The sequence below is a fragment of the Leptodactylus fuscus genome, chromosome 2 (genome assembly GCF_031893055.1).
Source record: "Leptodactylus fuscus isolate aLepFus1 chromosome 2, aLepFus1.hap2, whole genome shotgun sequence".
Classification (NCBI taxonomy): Eukaryota; Metazoa; Chordata; class Amphibia; order Anura; family Leptodactylidae; genus Leptodactylus; species Leptodactylus fuscus.
In genome coordinates this window covers 91020312-91041477 of record NC_134266.1, presented here as the reverse complement: position 1 = coordinate 91041477, position 21166 = coordinate 91020312, and the positions used below count along the sequence as shown (strand labels likewise).

Here is a 21166-nt window from a genome sequence, read left to right as displayed (position 1 = left end):
GATTTCAGTGGGAAGTAGAGGCAAATTTTTGCCTCTATCTGATTTTTTTCACCTATTGGTTAGTCAGTCATCAAGTGAATTCCGGAAAAATGGCAGGTGCGGAATTTGACAAAAATTTGGTCAAGTGGAAAAATTCAGCTTCAAGCGGAAGAAAATTCCTTTAACACCCCCTAAGGATAAGTTCACATTTAGGAATTTAATGGGATCCTATCATTCAATCACTTTTTTTTTTTTTATCATTAACACGTTGGAATAGCCTTAAGAAAGGCTATTCTTCTCCTACCTTTCGTTGTCTTCTCCGCGCCACCGTTCGCCTAAAATCCTGGTTTTAGTTGGTATGTTTAATGAGTTCTCTTGCAGCACTGGGGGCGGGCCCCAGCGCTCAAACAGCACTGGGGGTGTCCCCAATGCTGCCAGAGAACTCTTCAGCGCCGCCTCCATCTTCTTCTGGAATGAGGTCTTCCCTGCGTCTTCTTCCGGCAGTGTCTTCTAACTTCTAGGCCTAGGGCAAAGCCGACTGCGCATGCCCACCAGCCACAAGAAAATGGCCGCTTACAATACTATGTAAGCGGCCATTTTTCTTTTGGCCGCGAGCATGCGCAGTCGGCTTTGCCCTAGGCCCAAGGCCTAGAAGTTAGAACACACCACCGAAAGAAGACACGGTGAATACCTCTTTCTAATGTTAGCACCCCCTTAACATTACAAATAACACCCCTGTTCTAACAGTTGTCTATATACAGTTAATGTCGTATTGGTGTGTCACCATCTGTTCTGGCACACAAAAGAAATATATCATATAGCATGTACTTGGTAACAGATCCTCTAAAAAAAAATCAAAACAGGTTTGCATTTTCTTTTACTGAAATATTAAGGGCTCCATACACATTTGACTAAAGTTGATGTAAATGGATGGATTTCAACCATATCGAACAGTCTGTAAATTCCCCCTACACCCGGAAGAGGAAAAGCCTCTCTATCTCTTCAGGGCGTGGGGTGGAACTAATAGACTGCATATGTGCAGTATACTCGGACATGACTGGGACTACACGAGCATATGTACAGTATATATATGCATAGGATCTCACCATGGTTTTCCATGATGGCGGAGCAGTAGGAACAACTTACCCTCCCAGGCGGACAAACTAATTGCAGGATGGGCATGCTTGGTGATGATGCAGCAGTTTTCGTTAAGGAACTCCTCATTTGCATAAACAGTAAAAGTGCTCTGAAACTTAAGAAAAGTATCTTTTATTTTTATTTTTTTTTTTCTTTTCAGAACATCTACAGCACAATGAGGGAGGAGATAGAATCCCTTTAAAAAGGTTCCACTATAAATCTCTTTCATCACCTTTGCACAGGATAGATGATAAATATATGATCTCCAGGGTACTTTCTGTGCATAAGTCTCGTTTGCAAATGGAGTGGTAGTACACATGTATTACCATAACTTTATTCACTTCTATACTTTGTCAGTCCTGTAGAAGTGACCCTTCGTGACATTTGTCACTTTTTCTGGGGTCATTTCTTGTTAAATGTTTCTTGTTCAATATGGTTGCAATACTTCCATTTTTCATCTATTGTACTCTAATGTGCGTGGACTCTGATAAATCTATATGTGGCCACTATTATTGTTCATTTTCTTTATGTATTGATAACCTTTTCTATTTTCCAAATTAGTTTTTCCAAGAGTGTTCTCCTCAAGTATTGTTAAACATGAAGTAGTAGCAGAATACAGCCACCTTTTTCTGGTACAAGGCTCAGACCCAAGTCTAAAGCCATACATGCTCCTCGCTCACTTGGACGTTGTGCCAGCCCCTCCTGAAGGTTGGGATGTCCCACCTTTCTCTGGAGAAGAACGTGACGGTTACATATATGGAAGAGGAGCCCTAGATGACAAAAGCTGTGTGATAGTAAGTCTAAAGGCATTTAAGTTGTTTGTATTGTTTGTATCTTGATGGTCAAGTGATATTTGATGTAAGCTAATATTTCTTTCTTTATACCTGACTGCTGTTAGTGCTTACTGAATGCGGGAAATGCCTGCTGAGTCAGTAGATGTCTAGCAATGTTACTTAGGGATTATCACCTTAATCAGGGATACACCAAAGGTCACTTTATATCACAAAGTCAAGAAATGTTATGACTTCAATTTATGACCTCAGTATATGACTATTCAACAGTTATTAAATAGTTGTTCACTGTTTGAGCATCTGTGCAAGGCGAGTGTGCATTCTCTCACTCACATCATACTCTGCTTTAGCAAAAATATGTGCAAAAATAAAAAGGTAAGTATTGATGTAAATATTCTGACCTCTCTGATGTTTAAAGGTGTTATAAGCATTAAATTTTGGTGTCCTATGCTTAGGATAGGTCATCAATATCTGGTCCATCAAAAACCTTATAGATCAGCTGCACTTAGGATTGTGCGTTGCTCCCCAATCACAGGCCAGTCATGTTCATGTGACCTATTTGAATGTAGGGGATGAGATTAAACAACGTCTTGTTCACTTTGTTGGGACTAAAAACACAGCATTTTTCTCCATTGTCTCCATAGAGTGGGAACTCAGCCTTAGGCTGAGTTCACAAGGAGTCTTTTGGACCAGATTTTAACGCGGAGGCCACCTCAGAATCTGGTCCAAAAACACCTCCCGTGGCTAGCAGTGCACTGGCATCCTGTCACGCTATTTCACTCCGGATTAGGCCCAAATGAGTGGGACTTGTCGGGAGGGAGTGTCGCGCCGTGGCAGATTCATCCATGGAATCCGCAGCAAGATAGGGCAGCTCACTTCTTTTTTCCGCAAGCAGGAAAAAAAAGCTAGCGGAAAAAAGAAGTGAATGGCTCTCAATGAAGTCAATTGGATCTGGTAAAAAAAAATCTGGTAAAAAAAAACCCAGTGTGAACCCAACTTTAAGGAATAACTGTCAGTGATTGACAGCCTTTCCCATATCAATGTGCATAAAGAAACTGATTAAGACCACCTACCCAGAACATGAAAGATTGAATAAATAATATACAAGTTATACTGTATCTCTACCCAAAAAAAAAGTTTAATCAATCTTCTCAGCTTTTCCTGTGCTGTATAATATGATGCATGCAGATTGAACTTCATTTTAATGTCATGTGTTCCTTTAATGCTTAGGGATCTATAAATCTTATCATAACTGTAAATCAATAATTTGCGTCTCTCTTCTTTTTATTTTACAGGGAGTTCTTCAAGCTCTTGAATTACTGCTAAAAAAAGGACACAGACCCAAACGGTCATTCTACATTGGACTAGGACATGATGAGGAGGTAAATGGCAGAGAAGTTGATTCTGGAATTTCAGAAAAGTATAAGGAACCTTTGCAGTCTTGTCTTAAAGGGATCCTATCATTGGATTCTCTTATCTTCTGACTAACACGTAGGAATATCATTAAGAAAGGCTATTCTTCTCATACCTTTAGAATTTTTCTCCCTGCCGCTGTTCGGTTGAAATCCTGGTTTTCTTCTGCATGCAAATGAGTTCTCTCACAGCACTGGGGGCGGGTCCCAGCGCTCAACATTTAGGCCATATTCACATGATGAAGTTCCAACCAGGAAACACAGTCCATGTGCAGGTTGTATTTCACAGGCTGAGCAGGGCTTTGTAAATAGAATTCATTGCATTATAGTGAGCTCCTGAATGGCCGGATCAAAAGGATATTGAGCTGACCTAGCTGTTCGGGTGCTCATAACTGATTAAGATGCAGTGAGTTCATTTCACACAGCCTTATTCTGAGATATACAGCTTACAGATCATGATTTTGTGACTGAATACTATTGTGTAAATACAGCCTTAAAGGGATTGTCTGGGACTTTGATATGAAGCCTCACTTTCTTTTCTAGGACATTGATGTCAATCATTGTTCATATGGCCGTGTTGCAGGTCAGTCCTAGTTAAACAAATGGGGCTGACTGCCATACCAAGCACAACCGCTATATAATGTATAGCACTATGTATGGTAAGTAGTGAAGAGTTCACTGCAATCAATATCATAGTCCTGGATAACCCCCCATTAAGGTAAATGATAACTTTGTGGTCAGCTGATGGCACAGGGACTGTGTTCTCATATTTGATCTATAGCATAGAATTCTGCTAGAAAGACTGGAAAGTCTGGTGGTGTGACAAAAGCTTAAGAAGTACCATTCTACTTCCTTTTTTAATTATTTTTACTATAATAATGTCTTTCGTTTTGTGGGTTTAGGTTTCTGGACACAGAGGAGCCATGAAAATTGTGGAGAAACTACAGTCTCGTGGCGTGAAGTTGTTGTTTGTGTTAGATGAAGGGTTAGCAGTCTTGGATGGGGTCATTCAAGGAATAAAGAGGCCTGTGGCTCTGTAAGTTGCTAGTCAAGTACATGATCATTTCATTTTAGACCTTTCTTTTTTCTTACAGACTGGCACTCAGTTAATGTTTACTCTTTAGCATTTGGACTTTGGATTTTGACATTAAAATCTCAAGTCAGGATTTAATCCTTATTTTACATAGATAAGTTATCAGTAAATATTAACTGATTGCTTTTACAACATCATATTCTATACAAGGCAATCTCCTTAGCCCATCATTTTATACTATAGAATGTCTTATAGCCCATTACCTGCAAAATAAAAGCATGTTAGTAATATATATGATTTAAAATACCCTTCTGTGGTTATTTACAATGATTGTTCATTAAAGCCAAATCCTTAGATCAATGTTGCAGACCTTATTTCTATGTACAGCCTTGTTTGGTTCTATGCATGTAGTCTTAGGGAATGATTTTCTGCAAGTTTAGAAAGTGTCATTTGGGGAGAATTCTGCTGCCAGTGGGCTAGAAGTGGAAAGGAGTAGACTGTATTTGCCATTAGGAGAGGCAAAGGTTGGGAGCAATGTATCTAGCAGTGATACTGCGCAGTGCTGTTTGGTGCATCATCTTGGCTATTTTTGTGCGGCATAATGATATTTGTTTGGCCATGTGTGGGTGAATTGCCCTGTTGTGGTGTTCTGAGTGGTATCTTTTGCTAGACAATGGTATTGGTACTCTGTGGTTATATTTCTTTACTTGTGAAGCCATGCAGTTCAACAGATTTGTGAGGCTCAAGTCAAAAAAAAGTTGAGAAGCCCTGGCCTACAGGATCAAGTAAAATATATTGTAGGACCTTTTGGAAAATCCAGATTCCCATTGCTTTCCTGTAAGGTTCTTCTTTTTTTTTCTTTTTTTTTTTTTAACCTACAGTCGTTATTCACAACCTGCAGATTTCTGTAGACATATAGAAGTATGGAAATCATTTTGCAGTTCTGCAACATGAGCATATTACTCCAGCTACAAACAGGTCAAATATGAGGTACTCAACCAATGAAGAAACAGAAGCCTCGGCACTCAGTTCCCAATATAAAATCTTCTTTATTAGCAGAGTTCTTGTACAGGCCATGTCGTTGAAAATACATTAGTCAGCCTAAGGCGTGTCACACCATGCAGTACGCTTGGAAATCTATCCATGACCTGTTGTGAAATAGACCCACGTCCTTAACCCTGACCCAGTGTTCCTCGACATCTGCCTCTGCTTGGCAGCCTCAGTATTTGAAGATGGAGGATGGATTGGGTGGCACTAGCCCCCCAGGAACCTCAGAACCTAAGCACTCACTAAATCTGCCACTTCCAGAGCAGTGGTTTTCAGCCACAGCATATACCCCTTGAGACTGCATGGTGTACCCCCTTCGGTACGCATAACACAGGTTGAGAACCACTGCTTTAAATAACTTGAGCATGAAATATGGATGAGGTCTATTTGACAAAAACCTTTAAACTATACGTAAATATGTAAATAATACTATATAGTAATACTATGTAATAGAAAATATGGTTTGCCTTTTCTACAGGATTGGTGCATCTGAGAAAGGATCCATTACCTTGAATTTGACTGTAAACCAACCTCCCGGGCATTCATCAATGCCTCCTGCTGAGACTAGCATAGGGATTCTTGCAGCAGCGGTATCCAGGTAATGACCAGCATAAGCTAGGAGCGTGAAAGTATGAGTACAATCATGCAATCCTGCATTGTCACTCCAATGTATTGTCTGCAGTTAGATACTATGCTTCCTGCCTGACCATACTATAATACTACACCATGCTTCCTGCCTGACCATACTATAATACTACACCATGCTTCCTTCCTGACGATACTATAATACTACACCATGCTTCCTGTCTGACCATACTATAATACTACACCATGCTTCCTGTCTGACCATACTATAATACTACACCATGCGTCCTGTCTGACCATACTATAATACTACACCATGCTTCCTTCCTGACGATACTATAATACTACACCATGCTTCCTGTCTGACGATACTATAATACTACACCATGCATCCTGTCTGACCATACTATAATACTACACCATGCTTCCTGTCTGACTATACTATAATACTACACCATGCTTCCTGCCTGACCATACTATAATACTACACCATGCTTCCTGCCTGACCATACTATAATACTACACCATGCTTCCTGCCTGACCATACTATAATACTACACCATGCTTCCTGCCTGACCATACTATAATACTACACCATGCTTCCTGCCTGACCATACTATAATACTACACCATGCTTCCTGCCTGACCATACTATAATACTACACCATGCTTCCTGTCTGACCATACTATAATACTACACCATGCTTCCTGCCTGACCATACTATAATACTACACCATGCTTCCTGTCTGACCATACTATAATACTACACCATGCTTCCTGCCTGACCATACTATAATACTACACCATGCTTCCTGCCTGACCATACTATAATACTACACCATGCGTCCTGCCTGACCATACTATAATACTACACCATGCTTCCTGCCTGACCATACTATAATACTACACCATGCTTCCTGTCTGACCATACTATAATACTACACCATGCGTCCTGCCTGACCATACTATAATACTACACCATGCTTTCTGTCTGACCATACTATAATACTACACCATGCGTCCTGCCTGACCATACCATAATACTACACCATGCTTCCTGCCTGACCATACTATAATACTACACCATGCTTCCTGCCTGACCATACTATAATACTACACCATGCGTCCTGCCTGACCATACTATAATACTACACCATGCTTCCTGCCTGACCATACTATAATACTACACCATGCGTCCTGCCTGACCATACTATAATACTACACCATGCTTCCTGCCTCACTATAAAGTGACAAGGGGCATAAATGTTGACTCTTTATTTGTAGGTTTTCATTAACAGTTTGCATGTTATTCAGACATTATACATTTCAGATTGTTATATTCATTGAATAAGAACCCTCGATGTTTAATTCAAACATTCATTGTATTTTATTTCTTCATTATACCTTTACAATGTTTCTACTTTGCACAGGTTGGAGAGAAATCCAATGCCAAACATGTTTGGTGAAGGTCCAGAGGCTTCCATGTTTGAACAGCTGGCAGGAGAGGTAAGAATTATTTTCTTAGAGTGCAATTGTCTTACCCTTATTAGAGATTTTATCATTAAAAGAAAGAAAAAATGGTTTTAAACTAAAAGTACATAGTCTGTTGTCTTTTGCTCTATGGTATTGCTTGTGCTACCATAGAACAATAGAAGAGGTGCACAACTGGTCACCATATCAGCGTTTTGCAGGAAAACTCTGAATTTTACGAGAATTGTGTGGTGTGGACTGTATGTAATGTACGGTAATTTTAAGTGGGTAGAACTATTACCTGTGCGAGTCACCAATATCTACCGTATTTTTCGGACTATAAGACGCACTTTTTTCCCCAAAAATTTCGAATTTTCGAAGTCCGAATGTGGGGGAGGAGCGGATTTGCAGCATGGCCACGCTACTGCCACCGCTGGTTTTCTGCAGCGGCAGGAGCGTGACAATCTGCAGGCTCCATCTGCAGTGTCTTAGCTGCCGGGGCCTGCAGATTGCCACGCTCCTGCCGCTGAAGAAAACCAGCGGTGGCATGCTGTAAATCCGCTCCTCCTCCGCAGGTCCCGGCAGTTAGTTACCCCGGGGCCGGTCCCCACCGGCCCCATACCTTTAGTGATGCAGGCCTGCTCCTGCACGGCGAGGCCGCAGGAGCCGACCTGTTCCGATGACAGCTGGGAGCCTAATGAAGGCTCCCAGGCCTGTCATAGCTATATATTACTATCGCGGCTGGTCTATGACACTCCACGATAGTAATGTATAGAATCTCCCATAGACGGCAATACACTTGTATTGCCGTCTATGGGACTTGCAATCAAATGATTGCAGGTTCAAGCCCCCTAGGCGGGGGATAATAAAATAGTAAAAAAAAAAAAAAAACACTTAAAAAAAATATAATAAAAAATAAAATAAATAAAAGTTCACCTCCTTTCCCTAGAATACATATAAAAGTATAACATTACTGTGAAACATACACATTAGGTATCCCTGTGTCCGAAAATGCCCGGTCTACTAATAGTTTTATGTACAGTGAACGTCAAAATCAAAAGTGCTAAACCGCTGGGTTTTTCTCTCTGTTTTGCCTCTGAATTAAATAATAGGTGATCTAAGCAATAAACATTTCCCAAAATGGTATAACTAAAAAGTACACCTGGCCCCACAAAAAAAACGCCCTATACATCCCCGTACAGCTGCAGGGTCACCTGTCAATGTGGCCTTGCAGCTGTTCCAAAACTACAACTACCATACATTAAATATTTTACCATTTTTTTGCCTGAAAATTTTTTTTTCCCTATTTTTCTCCTCTAAAACCTGGGTGCGTCTTATAGTCCGAAAAATACGGTATGTGGTGGGACAATTAGAACACTGTTACTTATGGGGAACAGTTACCTTTAGGGGGTTATAATTAGGACACTGTTACCTAACCTGTTTCTCCAAAAATAAACCCTACCCAGAAAATAAGCCCTAGCTAGATTTTCCAGGGGTTTTTTTTGGAGTAGGCTGGAAATATAAACCCTACTCTAAAAAGAAGTCTTATCTAGTTTAACCTCTTCCTGACATCGGCCATGCTATTATGGCAGATGCTAGGTCCTTAAAGATGGCGGTCGCTCTGCTGCAGAGCGGCTACCGTACCAGATCTCTGCTGACCCGGAGTTAATGCCCGTGATCAGAGTCCCATGAACCTTTCAGTTGCAGGCCGGGAGCCAACTTATCTTTTTCACAGCCGGAAGCATTATGAAGGCTTCCAGGCTTGTCATAGCTTTGTAGCTATTGAGGCTGGTCATTGATCAGCCTCAATAGTAATGTAGAGAATCTCCCATAGACTGCAATACAGTTGTATAGCAGTCTATGGGACAATTGCAGGTTCAAGCCCAATAGGGGAGATAATAAAAAGTAGTTTAAAAAAAAGTTCAAAAATAAGTTCATTACCCACATTTATACAGTCACAGAATTACTAATGGCCCTTTGAAGACAACCATAAGGCAGAGGTGGCCCTCGGTGAAAATAAGTTTGACACCCATGCTTTAGCAGATAAATCTACCTTTGGCATATAAATTCACAAGTGTGTTCTTCTGACGATTTCACACATTTTAATAAACCACGATTTCTAATGTTCATGATTTGCATAAAACACATATGGGAAAAATCGCTTCAAACAGCACTTTTCTTTCCACATGATTAGTGCAGACCCGCACAGAAAACACACAGACCTGATTATAGCCTATGGAGTCCGTGTGCTTTCATTGCTCACCGCTTTTTAATGCGTTCGGTATTCCGTTCAGGGGGTCCTCTAGTGCACCATTTCTAGAATATGACATAAATAATATACCTTTATTCTATAATTGTTATCTCAAGGTAAAAGAAAATGCCAATGTGTTTGCCTAGTGAATGTATATACGTTGTGACTGTCATTTTGTTTTGTAGTTTGCATTCCCACTTAATGTAATGATGGCGAACCTGTGGCTTTTTGCTCCTATTATCAGTAGGTAAGAAGCTTCTTTTCTGAGCTGCAGATATGTGTCACACACCGTATTTAAAATGCAGTATATGTATTTGTCATTGCTGTTTTCTAGAGTACTAGAGCAGACTCCATCAAGCAATGCTATAGTGCGGACAACAACTGCAATAACCATCTTTAATGCTGGAGTAAAGGTATTTCCTTGAGATAATGAAATTCTTATTGTGTAATGCAAAGTTTGTTTCTGTTGTGTTACTGTACATACTAGATGGCTTATTCCCCTCTCCACATTAAGAACACATCAATGTTCGACCAAATCAGGTATCTGTGTGGGGCTATGTCAGAAGGAATATGCATCAGCTAAAAAAGCATTTGGTGTAGTGCATGCTTTTCATCCAGGAGTACTCCTCAAAAGAGTGCGCCGCTCCTCAGATATATTTATTTTAGTAAATACTTGTTTTGACCATAAAATAACCCATCTGAAACATCTTTTCCAATGATTCTGAATATTGTTGTTCCTTTGCTATTTCTAGAAATGTGTAAATAAATTAACAAACTTGGTGCTAGCATTGTCAAAGTGGTGTGTTCCTATACTGTGTGATACTGAAAGGACCAATTGGACTCTATGATAGTGTCACCAGAGGCGTAGCTAGGGGTTCAGCACAGTGGGGGCAGGTTTGTGAAGACCATTAGGTAAATATACTACAGGAATAATGTTGTGACTTACAGGTGACGTCTGACTGTAATCGCTCACATTTCTTCCATCCATGATCACTTATTCTGGCTGTGACTTGTCTCTGTAAAGTTTGCAGTACAGACCTCTTTGGGTCTTCGCTCTTCCAGGCATCTGACCCTTTGTCCTCATCTAAACAAAGTCCCCATCCTACTAATATGAATACTACTGCTAATATGAATAATACTGTCATCTTTAAAGTGCATCTTCAAATTAATAATGTCCCTGTCTACCCCCTTAAATAGTGACACTTATTAATAGTTCCCTTTTTGTTTCCTGCTTGAGGCTAAGTCCCCACGCAGTGAAATGCAGTTCAAACGCATCACTTTTTTTTTTTCTGTAGTGTTTTTCATTGTGTTTTCGGATAGTTTTCCTCTGCAATCTTTCTGCTCCTATTATACCTATATGGAAACCACCATCGTTTCCACAGCTATAATTGACACGCTGTAATTTTCAAAACACGCAGGCATTTTTCAAAATGCAGCTTTTCCACTGCAGATTTTTATTTCTGCAATGTGTGAATGGGATTAGCAATAATCTCATACAATTTGCAGGTTAGGGCTCGTTCACATCTGCGCCCGGTCTCCGTTCATACAGGAGACCGGGCGCAGAGGCAGGAGACAGAAACTTGCAGGATTCTTTCATACCCATTCATTTGAATGGGTTTGAAAGATGTCCGGCCGTGAGTGCCGGTGAGCGTTTTATGCTCTCCGCCGCAAAACCTTTTTTTAAAAAAATCGGACATGCAGTACTCTGTGTCCGGTTTAAAAAAAACGGTTTTGCGGCAGAGAGCATAAAACGCTCACGCCCGGACCCAGTCTGACAGCTTTCCGTCTTCTGCATGCAGTTTTAGCGAAGTCTGTAGGAAAGTCACACAAATGCTCTTTTTCTTCAAATCTCCCCCATTCAGAATTTTTCCAGCTTAATTAATAGTACTGTCATGAAGAACATTTTGTCCCGCAAACATTAAGACCTCTCAGGCTCTGAGAGTGGAAAAATTAAAAAAAGGGCTTTGGAAGGGGGGGAGAGGGGGGAGTCAAAAATGGAAAACGAAAATCAAAAATGCCCACGGTGGGAAGGGGTTAAGTTTATTGTGATTTATGATTAATTTATGTATTTTATAATGTGTCGATATGTAATAATACATGTATATATGTTTGTCTTTAGTCAAATGTGATTCCTCGCATGGCAAGAGCTACTGTCAACTTCCGACTTCACCCAGGTCAAACAGTTGAGGAGGTAAGAAATGTTTCATTTCTCTAGACTTGATCGCAGGATGCTCACTTGTATGTTACTCAAAGTTATAGATTGGTACCACATTTACTTTAGCATGAGTACATATCTTAACCAATTTATTTAATTGCTAAAATGTATGTGACATTTCAAAAGTAAAGCAAATGAAGTGTTTGCCAATAGTAATTCTTAAATATATTTCTCGCTTATATCATTGGGGGCACAGCACTATGGGTGTAAAACTGGCCACTAGGAGGCTAACAATAGGAATAACAAAAGATGTTGGCTGCACCTCTGGACTATATTCTCTCTACATATACTGTGCTAGCCAGTTTTAGCCTAGTGTCCTAGGAGGCAGTCACAACCTGTCTGAGGTCTTCTGCTTTACACAGTTTTTTATTTTTAGGTGCAGTGGGGATGCTGCACTCAGGTGAGGTGAGGCGCTGTCAGAGAGTGCCTCATCTGTTACCTGGTTCCCACCACTACCATATTGGCCAGAATGCCATTGACCCCACTACCACATGTGAGGTTCACTGAAAGGGTGACCTTACATGGTGAAGACATCAGTTCAGTTATGTATTGCCTCCAACCTGCTCCTCTCTGCCAGGTCCTTGAGTCCTCCTGGGACCCTTTCAATGTGGGACCCTGGCCTTTTTGCACACTGTCCTCCCACTGAGCAGCCTTTCCTTATTTGGGCCATAGCCAACCCTACCAGTGTGTGGTAGAGTCCCTGGAACAGCTACCCTCCCTGAATGCTCTCATGCTCTCGTTCCAACTCCAGGAGCCGTCCTCACAAAAAGACCAGGAAATCTAATCTCAGGTGTTTATCACCCTCCCCTTCCTCCGAGCTTCCCTTCAGCTTTACCCCAATAGGCAGAACCTAGTCCCCACCTGCCCAGTGTATTTCTCCTGGTGATGCCTCTGACTTTGAATTGGAGCCTCAGCTAGGCACATCCATAGCTGCTGCTACAAAAGAGCTCATTTGTGCGGTCAGAAATACACATCTCAGAAGACTCTGTACCAGTCTCCCAGGAGGACATGTCCCTCTAAATCACTGCCTCCTTTGGTTTTTGACCATATCTAATAGAAATGCTGTCTCCAGCAGATTGTCCCTTGCCTCCCACTAAGTAGTCAGACACCCCGTTTCCTTCAAGTAGTCATAGTCTCTCATGGTGGTTCTGCCGTGGCTCGACTATCTGTGACCACCGCCCTGCACCTGGCAGAGTCTGTCTCCATCAGGGATTCCACAAACTGAGGGTGGACTCCCTTTCTCCCTTCATAATGGCTAGCTCCTTTCTGAAGTCCTTCCTTGGGTCTACAGGGCCTGCATTTCTTGAGTCAAATGGCTTCAGAAGAGTCTAGTTTTTCCAAATTTCCATCAAATTCTCTTATTTATTTATCTTTTTAATATAAATAAATGCAAAAAATATTGCTCTATATTTACCATGAACCTGAAGTACAATGTAATGCAGCTGTGCATAAATGGTAAATGTCACCAGCAGGGTAATATAATTTTGACAGCTCTGATGTTACTTCATCTGCGAGAATACTTGATGTCAGATTGTGATTTTCCCAAATGACATCAGTCAACTACTGTGCTGTTTCTTCTTGTTATGGTATGTATGGTGTTGCTCATTTCATCTACCTGTTCATAATTTCTTGTAATTAAAGGGAATTTCTGCTTGGGATAATTAATATCAGACTAATGACAGTATGTTATTGAGTGGCTTCTACAATTTCTGATGATGCTTCTCTTACCCTAAGATTCACAAAACAGAGTTTCGCTTGTGAAACTCAGTTTGTATGTTTGTCAGGTTTACCAGCCTGAACAGTATGCCGAGATCAGGACTCCTAGCTATCATAGTTATCCATAGTAATCAGTATGGGACAGTATGTTGCTGGGAGGCATGGACTCCTAGCATCATGGATAACTATACTGTTAGGAGTCCTGGCATACTGTTCCGGCCGGTAAATCCGGCCAACACGCGGACTGAATATGATGGGTGAAACTCGGCGAGGTTAATCTAGTCTTATTCTTCATTACAGTACCATTTTCTTTAAAATCAGAGTTTTAGATAAAGGCCAGATGAACACCCCAAAATAGAGACAAAATGTGACAAAATGGAAGGTGTCACTGAAGCAATGGGACAAGGTGCTGAGTGGTAGTCAGAGTAAACAAACATGGCAGAAGCTAGCGTTTTGCATCAGAGGGGCACTCCCTTTTTCACAGATGGCTCATAGATTTTAATCTATCGAGGGATCCGTGAAAATGGCCAGACATAAGACGGGGCCTACCGTATTTTTCGGACTATAAGACGCACTGGACTATAAGACGGTTTTAGAGGAGAAAAATAGGGAAAAAAAAATTTCAGGCAAAAAATGGTAAAATATTTCATATATGGGAGTTGTAGTTTTGGAACAGCTGCAAGGCCACATTGACAGGTGACCCTGCAGCTGTACGGGGATGTATAGGGCGTTTTTTTTGTGGGGCCAGGTGTACTTTTTAGATATACTATTTTGGGAAATGTTTATTGCTTAGATCACCTTTTATTTAATTCAGAGGCAAAACAGAGAAAAACCCGGCAGTTTAGCACTTTTGATTTTGACGTTCACTGTACATAAAACTATTAGTAGACCGGGCATTTTCAGACACAGGGATACCTAATGTATATGTTTCACAGTAATGTTATACTTTTATATGTATTCTAGGGAAAGGAGGTGAACTTTTATTTATTTTATTTTTTATTATATTTTTTTAAGTGTTTTTTTGTTGTTTTTTTTTACTATTTTATTATCCCCCGCCTAGGGGGCTTGAACCTGCAATCATTTGATTGCAAGTCCCATAGACGGCAATACAAGTGTATTGCCGTCTATGGGAGATTCTATACATTACTATCGCGGAGGGTCATAGACCAGCCGCGATAGTAATATATATCTATGACAGGCCTGGGAGCCTTCATTAGGCTCCCGGCTGTCATCGGAACAGGTCGGCTCCTGCGGCCTCGCCGTGCAGGAGCCGGCCTGCATCACTAAAGGTATGGGGCCGGTGGGGACCGGCCCCGGGGCTAACTGACTGCCGGGACCTGTGGAGGAGGAGCGGATTTGCAGCATGGCCGCGCTACTGCCACCGCTGGCAATCTGCAGGCCCCGGCAGCTAAGACAGTCCCCGGCATCTGCTGTAATAGACCAGCGGATGCCGGGGAGTGTCTTAGCTGCCGGGGCCTGCAGATTGTCACGCTCCTGCCGCTGAAGAAAACCAGCGGTGGCAGTAGCGTGGCCATGCTGCAAACCCACTCCTCCACCCACATTCAGACTATAAGACGCACCCTCATTTTCCTCCGAAATTTGGGGGGAAAAAAGTGTGTCTTATAGTCCGAAAAATACAGTCCGAAAAATTTTTTGACAGTCAATTAAAACAGACCAGCAACAAAAATTGTTCTCTTCTGTAGCCCTGTTGACCTGTATTGAATTTAATGCAGCCTTGTGATGGCCATCCGTTAACATCAGTTGTGTGAATATCACTTAGATATGTATACTTGTCACTATGTTCTTCGAGAGAAAATGGAAAATGTATAGTGTATCTGAAAGACGGAATATTATTTAAGTGTAATTGTAAATTTGCAGGTGTTAGACATCGTGCGGAACACGATAAGTGATGAAAGAGTGGAAATTTCAGTTCTCAACTCATTTGACCCTCTACCTATTAGTCCTTATGATGAATCAAACTTTGGATACCAGACTTTGCAGCGAACAATTCATTCTGTCTTCTCAGCAGCTCCTGTTGCCCCAGGTATGACCATGTATGCACTATATTTTTTTATTAACTCTCCTTACTACAACTAACATTGTCACAAAAGTGGTCAAAGACTGAAAAATGGTGTAACTTTAGTTGTGTTGGCCATAGAATACATCTGTCTATCTAAACTGTTTCCAACAAACTGATTGATTTGTGTGTAAGCCAGTTGAAGACAGTTATCTAAAAGAAAATGCTTTGCAGTTAAGCAAAAAAAAAAAACAACCTTTTTCAAACATTAGTACATTGTGTGTTTACATTGTACTGTATATAGCCCAGCTCTAGTGTTCTAATCTAATATCCACCTTGTATTTCATTAGGTGTATGCATTGGAAATACTGACAGCCGCCATTTTGTCAATCTAACTGACAGCATCTATCGCTTTAGCCCTTTCCAGTTGAAACCTGAAGATCTTAGCAGGTAGGGGATGACTGACAGAAATCTTACACTTATATAACTTATACAGTCCTATGAAAAAGTTTGGGCACCCCTATTAATCATTTTTATTTCTAAATATTATGGTGTTTGCAACAGCCATTTCAGTTTGATATATCTAATAACTGATGGACACAGTAATATTTCAGGATTGAAATGAGGTTTATTGTACTAACAGAAAATGTACAATATGCATTAAACCAAAATTTGACCGGTGCAAAAATATGGGCACCTCAACAGAAAAGTGACATTAATATTTAGTACATCCTCCTTTTGCAAAGATAACAGCCTCTAGTTGCTTCCTGTAGCTTTTAATCAGTTCCTGGATCCTGGATAAAGGTATTTTGGACCATTTCTTTCTACAAAACAATTCAAGTTCAGTTAAGTTTGATGGTCGCCGAGCATGGACAACCCGCTCTCAAATGATCTGAAAACAAAGATTGTTCAACATAGTTGTTCAGGGGAAGGATACAAAACGTTGTCTCAGAGATTTAACCTGTCAGTTTCCACTGTGAGGAACATAGTAAGGAAATGGAAGACCACAGGGACAGTTCTTGTTAAGCCCAGAAGTGGCAGGCCAAGAAAAATATCAGAAAGGCAGAGAAGAAGAATGGTGAGAACAGTCAAGGACAATCCACAGACCACCTCCAAAGAGCTGCAGCATCATCTTGCTGCAGATGGTGTCACTGTGCATCGGTCAACTATACAGCGCACTTTGCACAAGGAGAAGCTGTATGGGAGAGTGATGAGAAAGAAGCCGTTTCTGCACGTACGCCACAAATAGAGTTGCTTGAGGTATGAAAAAGCACATTTGGAGAAGCCAACTTCATTTTGGAAACAAAGATTGAGTTGTTTGGTTATAAAAAAAGGCGTTATGCATGGCGTCCAAAAAGAAACAGCATTCCAAGAAAAACACTTGCTACCCACTGTAAAATTTGGTGGAGGTTCCATCATGCTTTGGGGCTGTGTGGCCAATGCCGGCATCGGGAATCTTGTTAAAGTTGAGGGTCGCATGGATTCCACTCAGTATCAGCAGATTCTTGAGAATAATGTTCAAGAATCAGTGACGAAGTTGAAGTTACGCCGGGGATGGATATTTCAGCAAGACAATGATCCAAAACACTGCTCCAAATCGACTCCGGCATTCATGCAGAGGAACAATTACAATGTTCTGGAATGGCCATCCCAGTCCCCAGACCTGAATATCATTGAACATCTGTGGGATGATTTGAAGCGGGCTGTCCATGCTCGGCGACCATCTAACTTAACTGAACTTGAATTGTTTGTCCAAAATACCTTTATCCAGGATCCAGGAACTGATTAAAAGCTACAGGAAGCGACTAGAGGCTGTTATCTTTGCAAAAGGAGGATCTACTAAATATTAATGTCACTTTTCTGTTGAGGTGCCCATACTTTTGCACCGGTCAAATTTTGGTTTAATGCATATTGCACATTTTCTGTTAGTACAATAAACCTCATTTCAATCCTGAAATATTACTGTGTCCATCAGTTATTAGATATATCAAACTGAAATGGCTGTTGCAAATACCAAAATATTTAGAACTAAAAATGATTAAGATTAATAGGGGTGCCCAAACTTTTTCATAGGACTGTATATTCTGTGGTTACTTAACCAATTTGCAGTTAACTGTGCAAGTTCATACAATAATTTACTATACACTGTGTCATAATATTCAGGATCTCTACTTATGAAAAGAAAATACTGTGCGTATAAAGGGGATGTTTAGAGATTAGACTTATTTAAAGGCTGTGAAAATTATGTTCACATATGTTAGTCTATACCTTGAATCATATACTGAAGTTTAGCCTGCAGTCTCAGCTCCTGCGTACATTTTCACGCACTTGCGTATCAACACAGTTTTACTTCTGTAACAGTTTCTCTGCCCCATCAGTCTGTCATGGTTTCTCTCCTTTCCCTATACACTGACAAAACAGGGCAAATTCATCGATACTTCTACGCCAGAAAGCTGGCATAGATGGATGACATTAAGGAGCACGTTTTACACTTTCTTGCACCAAATGTGACTCAAGCTCCAATCCGCTCCTCACCCATCACATTATGTGAATGTGGGCAGGTAACAGGAAAGGCTAAGGTATCGGTTCATTGTTCCGACATATTTATTATAACTCGCACCAGTTTTCTAGCGTGAGATACAATGGAAACGTTCTTAATAAAATGGGAGCAGCAAACAGATTTATGAAGAGGCTGCAGTCTTTTCATTAATCTCTTGGCCCCTAAGACTGTTGGGTCATTTATTAAGGCCTCATTCTCACGGGGCACAGGACCGTGTAGTTTGGTCCTGATTCTGATGCGGGAAGCCACATCAGAATTGGACCAAAATGCACCTGCCACGACTGTCGCGGCTTCCAACAGTCGCAGCTTTCCCCTCCGGAGAAGACTCAAATGAATGGGCCTAGAGTGGAGGGTGCTGTAGCGAGGCGGACGCCGGGGCTGACTCAGCCGCGGAATCTGCCTGAAGAAAGGACAGCTTGTTTCCTTTTTCCGTGAGCCGGAACATACCGCTCACGGAAAGAAAGGAAGCTAGCAGTCTACATAGACCACTATTGTGAGGGGGCGGATTGGCTTATCCTCATTATCTACAGCTTGTGATCTGCCTCCTCTGACCGTTTGGATCTGCTGTGTACAACCTCTTCCCATGCCCCATTTAAAACAATAGTGTAAAGGTGTCTGTATTCTTTAATTTTTCAATTAGATCATACCATTGATAGCTTGGGGAGGATGGGGAAGTTTGAAGTTTGGAATTCCATCTTCAATTCTTCTCATGAACTAGGATCTTCATGTTGAAGCTGTTTGCAGTTTTGCATAATGGCTTCAGAAATATAAATTTATAGCTATTAGGGTTTGAGCGATCGGGATCGGAAAAGATCGGATTCCGATCGGCGATCGAGTAAATTTCACAATCGCGTTCGGAATTCTGATCCGATCTTTTCCAGCGGGATCGAGGTCAGAGATTTTTTCAAGATCGGCTCAACCCTCAAGTGACTTTTTCCCATAGAGAAGCATTGACTAGGGTTGAGGATCGGGATCGTAAAAGATCGGATCCCGATCGGTGATCGAGCAAATTTCACGATCGGGAAATCGGATTTTGAAATCGATCCTGAAATCTCAAGATCAGCTCAACCCTAATAGCTATACAAGAGACACGGCACATTTTACCTCTGATTTGTTGTTCATTTTTCAGGATCCATGGGTTAAATGAGCGCATTTCTTTGGAGGCTTTAGAACGACTTACGCTCTTCTACTATCAGTTGATCCAGAATGCTGACTCTGATAAAGTTCCAGTTGCTCATCGAGCCACCCATGAGCTATAATGATGGAAAGGATAAAGGTGCTATGACAAGTCTTCTCTGCACTTCACCAATAGATATACAGCCTCCGTGATGGGAATGGTTGGCAGTATCATTGGTTGGTTATTTGGTTAAATTGATTTTGAACTTGAATATTTATTTTTTTTTGACCATTAACAGGGAATGTTTGCTGAACTGATAAAATTGCTGCTAACTGAAAACTTGTTTGGTCAAGAGTGACTACTTATTACTAATATTACTAGTGTAATATGGTTGATGCAGTTTGGAAGTACATGCAACTAATTCTGATGGCTTTCTAAGGCAAGTAATAACTAACTCGTAATAAGTAAGTAATAACTTGCGCCCAAAGCCACACGGGAGACGTATTTTAACCCCTTCCCGACATCTGCCAGGCGGCCACCATAGCTGCTAGGTGTCTACTGTTTTACACAGTATTACACTCTTATGTAGCCTGCAATAGAAGACCCGGTATTTTGCAATACATTAGCATTGTAATGCATTGCATTAGTGATCAGACTCCCTGGGGATCAAGAACCTTAGGGAATCTAATAAATGCATAAAAAAAAAAATTAATTTTTAAAAAAAAAAAAAAAAAATATGAAAAAGGGGGGAGAAGGAATCAAAAACGAAAATCAAAAAATGCCGTGGTGGGAAGGGGTTAAGAGCCAAGGACTGTATCACTAAAGTACTTTCCAAAGCTGCACAATAGGGCCTTTAGAAGATTTAATGACTTAAGAAAATATAAATATAAAAAAAATTCTAAGGTACTGGGTTTGAATATATCAGGGCAGATATTAAGTTAATTTAGAAAAATACAGTAATTTCTTTGAATGGCTTACACAATGGTCAGTTTTAATATTTTTGCTGCTGGATTAATTACTCCTGAAAATGCATTTTTAGCAAAGTGAATATGGTTTGAAAAAATACTTGAAAAACGAGAAATGTTTTGTGATTATTTTTTTAATTTTTTTATGAGCTAATAGTTAATACAATCAAATTATGGTATTTTTGTAACCTAAAAAATAAAGATAATATATGATTTTAAAAAATTTTGCATCTCTATTTAGTGTTCTCAGGTTTCATTATTAGGTTCTCAGAGGCTACTTTTGGGTAGTGTACCTTTTGTCTAACTGCTAAACATGCCTCTATTACACATTCAACGACATCTTGCCCCTTTGAAAGACGGCGTCTTTGTATGGAGAAAAGCAGGACAGTCATGTTGACAAATTACTTGCCATCTAGACCTCCTTGTTAGGAAGTGGTAGTAGCAGGGCACAAACACATGGTGGACAAACCCTGGATGGCTCAGACAGACCGCCAGTAGAGATGAATGTTGATCCACTGACAAGAACAAGCAGGTCCCACAGTTTAATTCTCCACATTCCAGATACAGGAGACTTCTTCATTACACACCACTAGCAGAAGGAACTTTGGTGGAATGGCACCCATTACGTGTCCTGCTTTTCACAGCCAGCCACCGTCTCATTCGTTTGTAGTAGTTCATGAACAAGAAACCTGGACTGCTATGCATTGGAACCATATCATTTTTAGCAATGTGTACAAGTTCTGTTTAGTATCAGACATCAGCCGGGATCGAGCAGTTTTTCCCAATAAACTTATTCTTTCACTCTAGTGTATATGTGTGAATATAATGATGATATACATGAGATATTACAGCATTAAAGTTTCATGCAAT

At 40.7% G+C, this 21166-nt stretch overlaps 1 protein-coding gene across 1 annotated transcript in view; it reads left to right on the top strand.

Moving 5' to 3' along the window:
• Positions 1-20403, top strand: part of PM20D1 (peptidase M20 domain containing 1) — a 28093-nt gene extending 7690 nt beyond the window's left edge. Inside the window, exons 3-13 of the mRNA XM_075264170.1 lie at positions 1678-1910; positions 3203-3289; positions 4222-4355; positions 5878-5997; positions 7416-7491; positions 9892-9953; positions 10041-10119; positions 11826-11897; positions 15516-15681; positions 16005-16104; positions 19344-20403. Of these exons, the coding sequence (XP_075120271.1) occupies positions 1678-1910; positions 3203-3289; positions 4222-4355; positions 5878-5997; positions 7416-7491; positions 9892-9953; positions 10041-10119; positions 11826-11897; positions 15516-15681; positions 16005-16104; positions 19344-19473 (1259 nt within the window). The 3' untranslated portion in view covers positions 19474-20403. The remainder of the gene's footprint in view (positions 1-1677; positions 1911-3202; positions 3290-4221; positions 4356-5877; positions 5998-7415; positions 7492-9891; positions 9954-10040; positions 10120-11825; positions 11898-15515; positions 15682-16004; positions 16105-19343) is intronic.
• Positions 20404-21166: the final 763 nt, after the last annotated feature.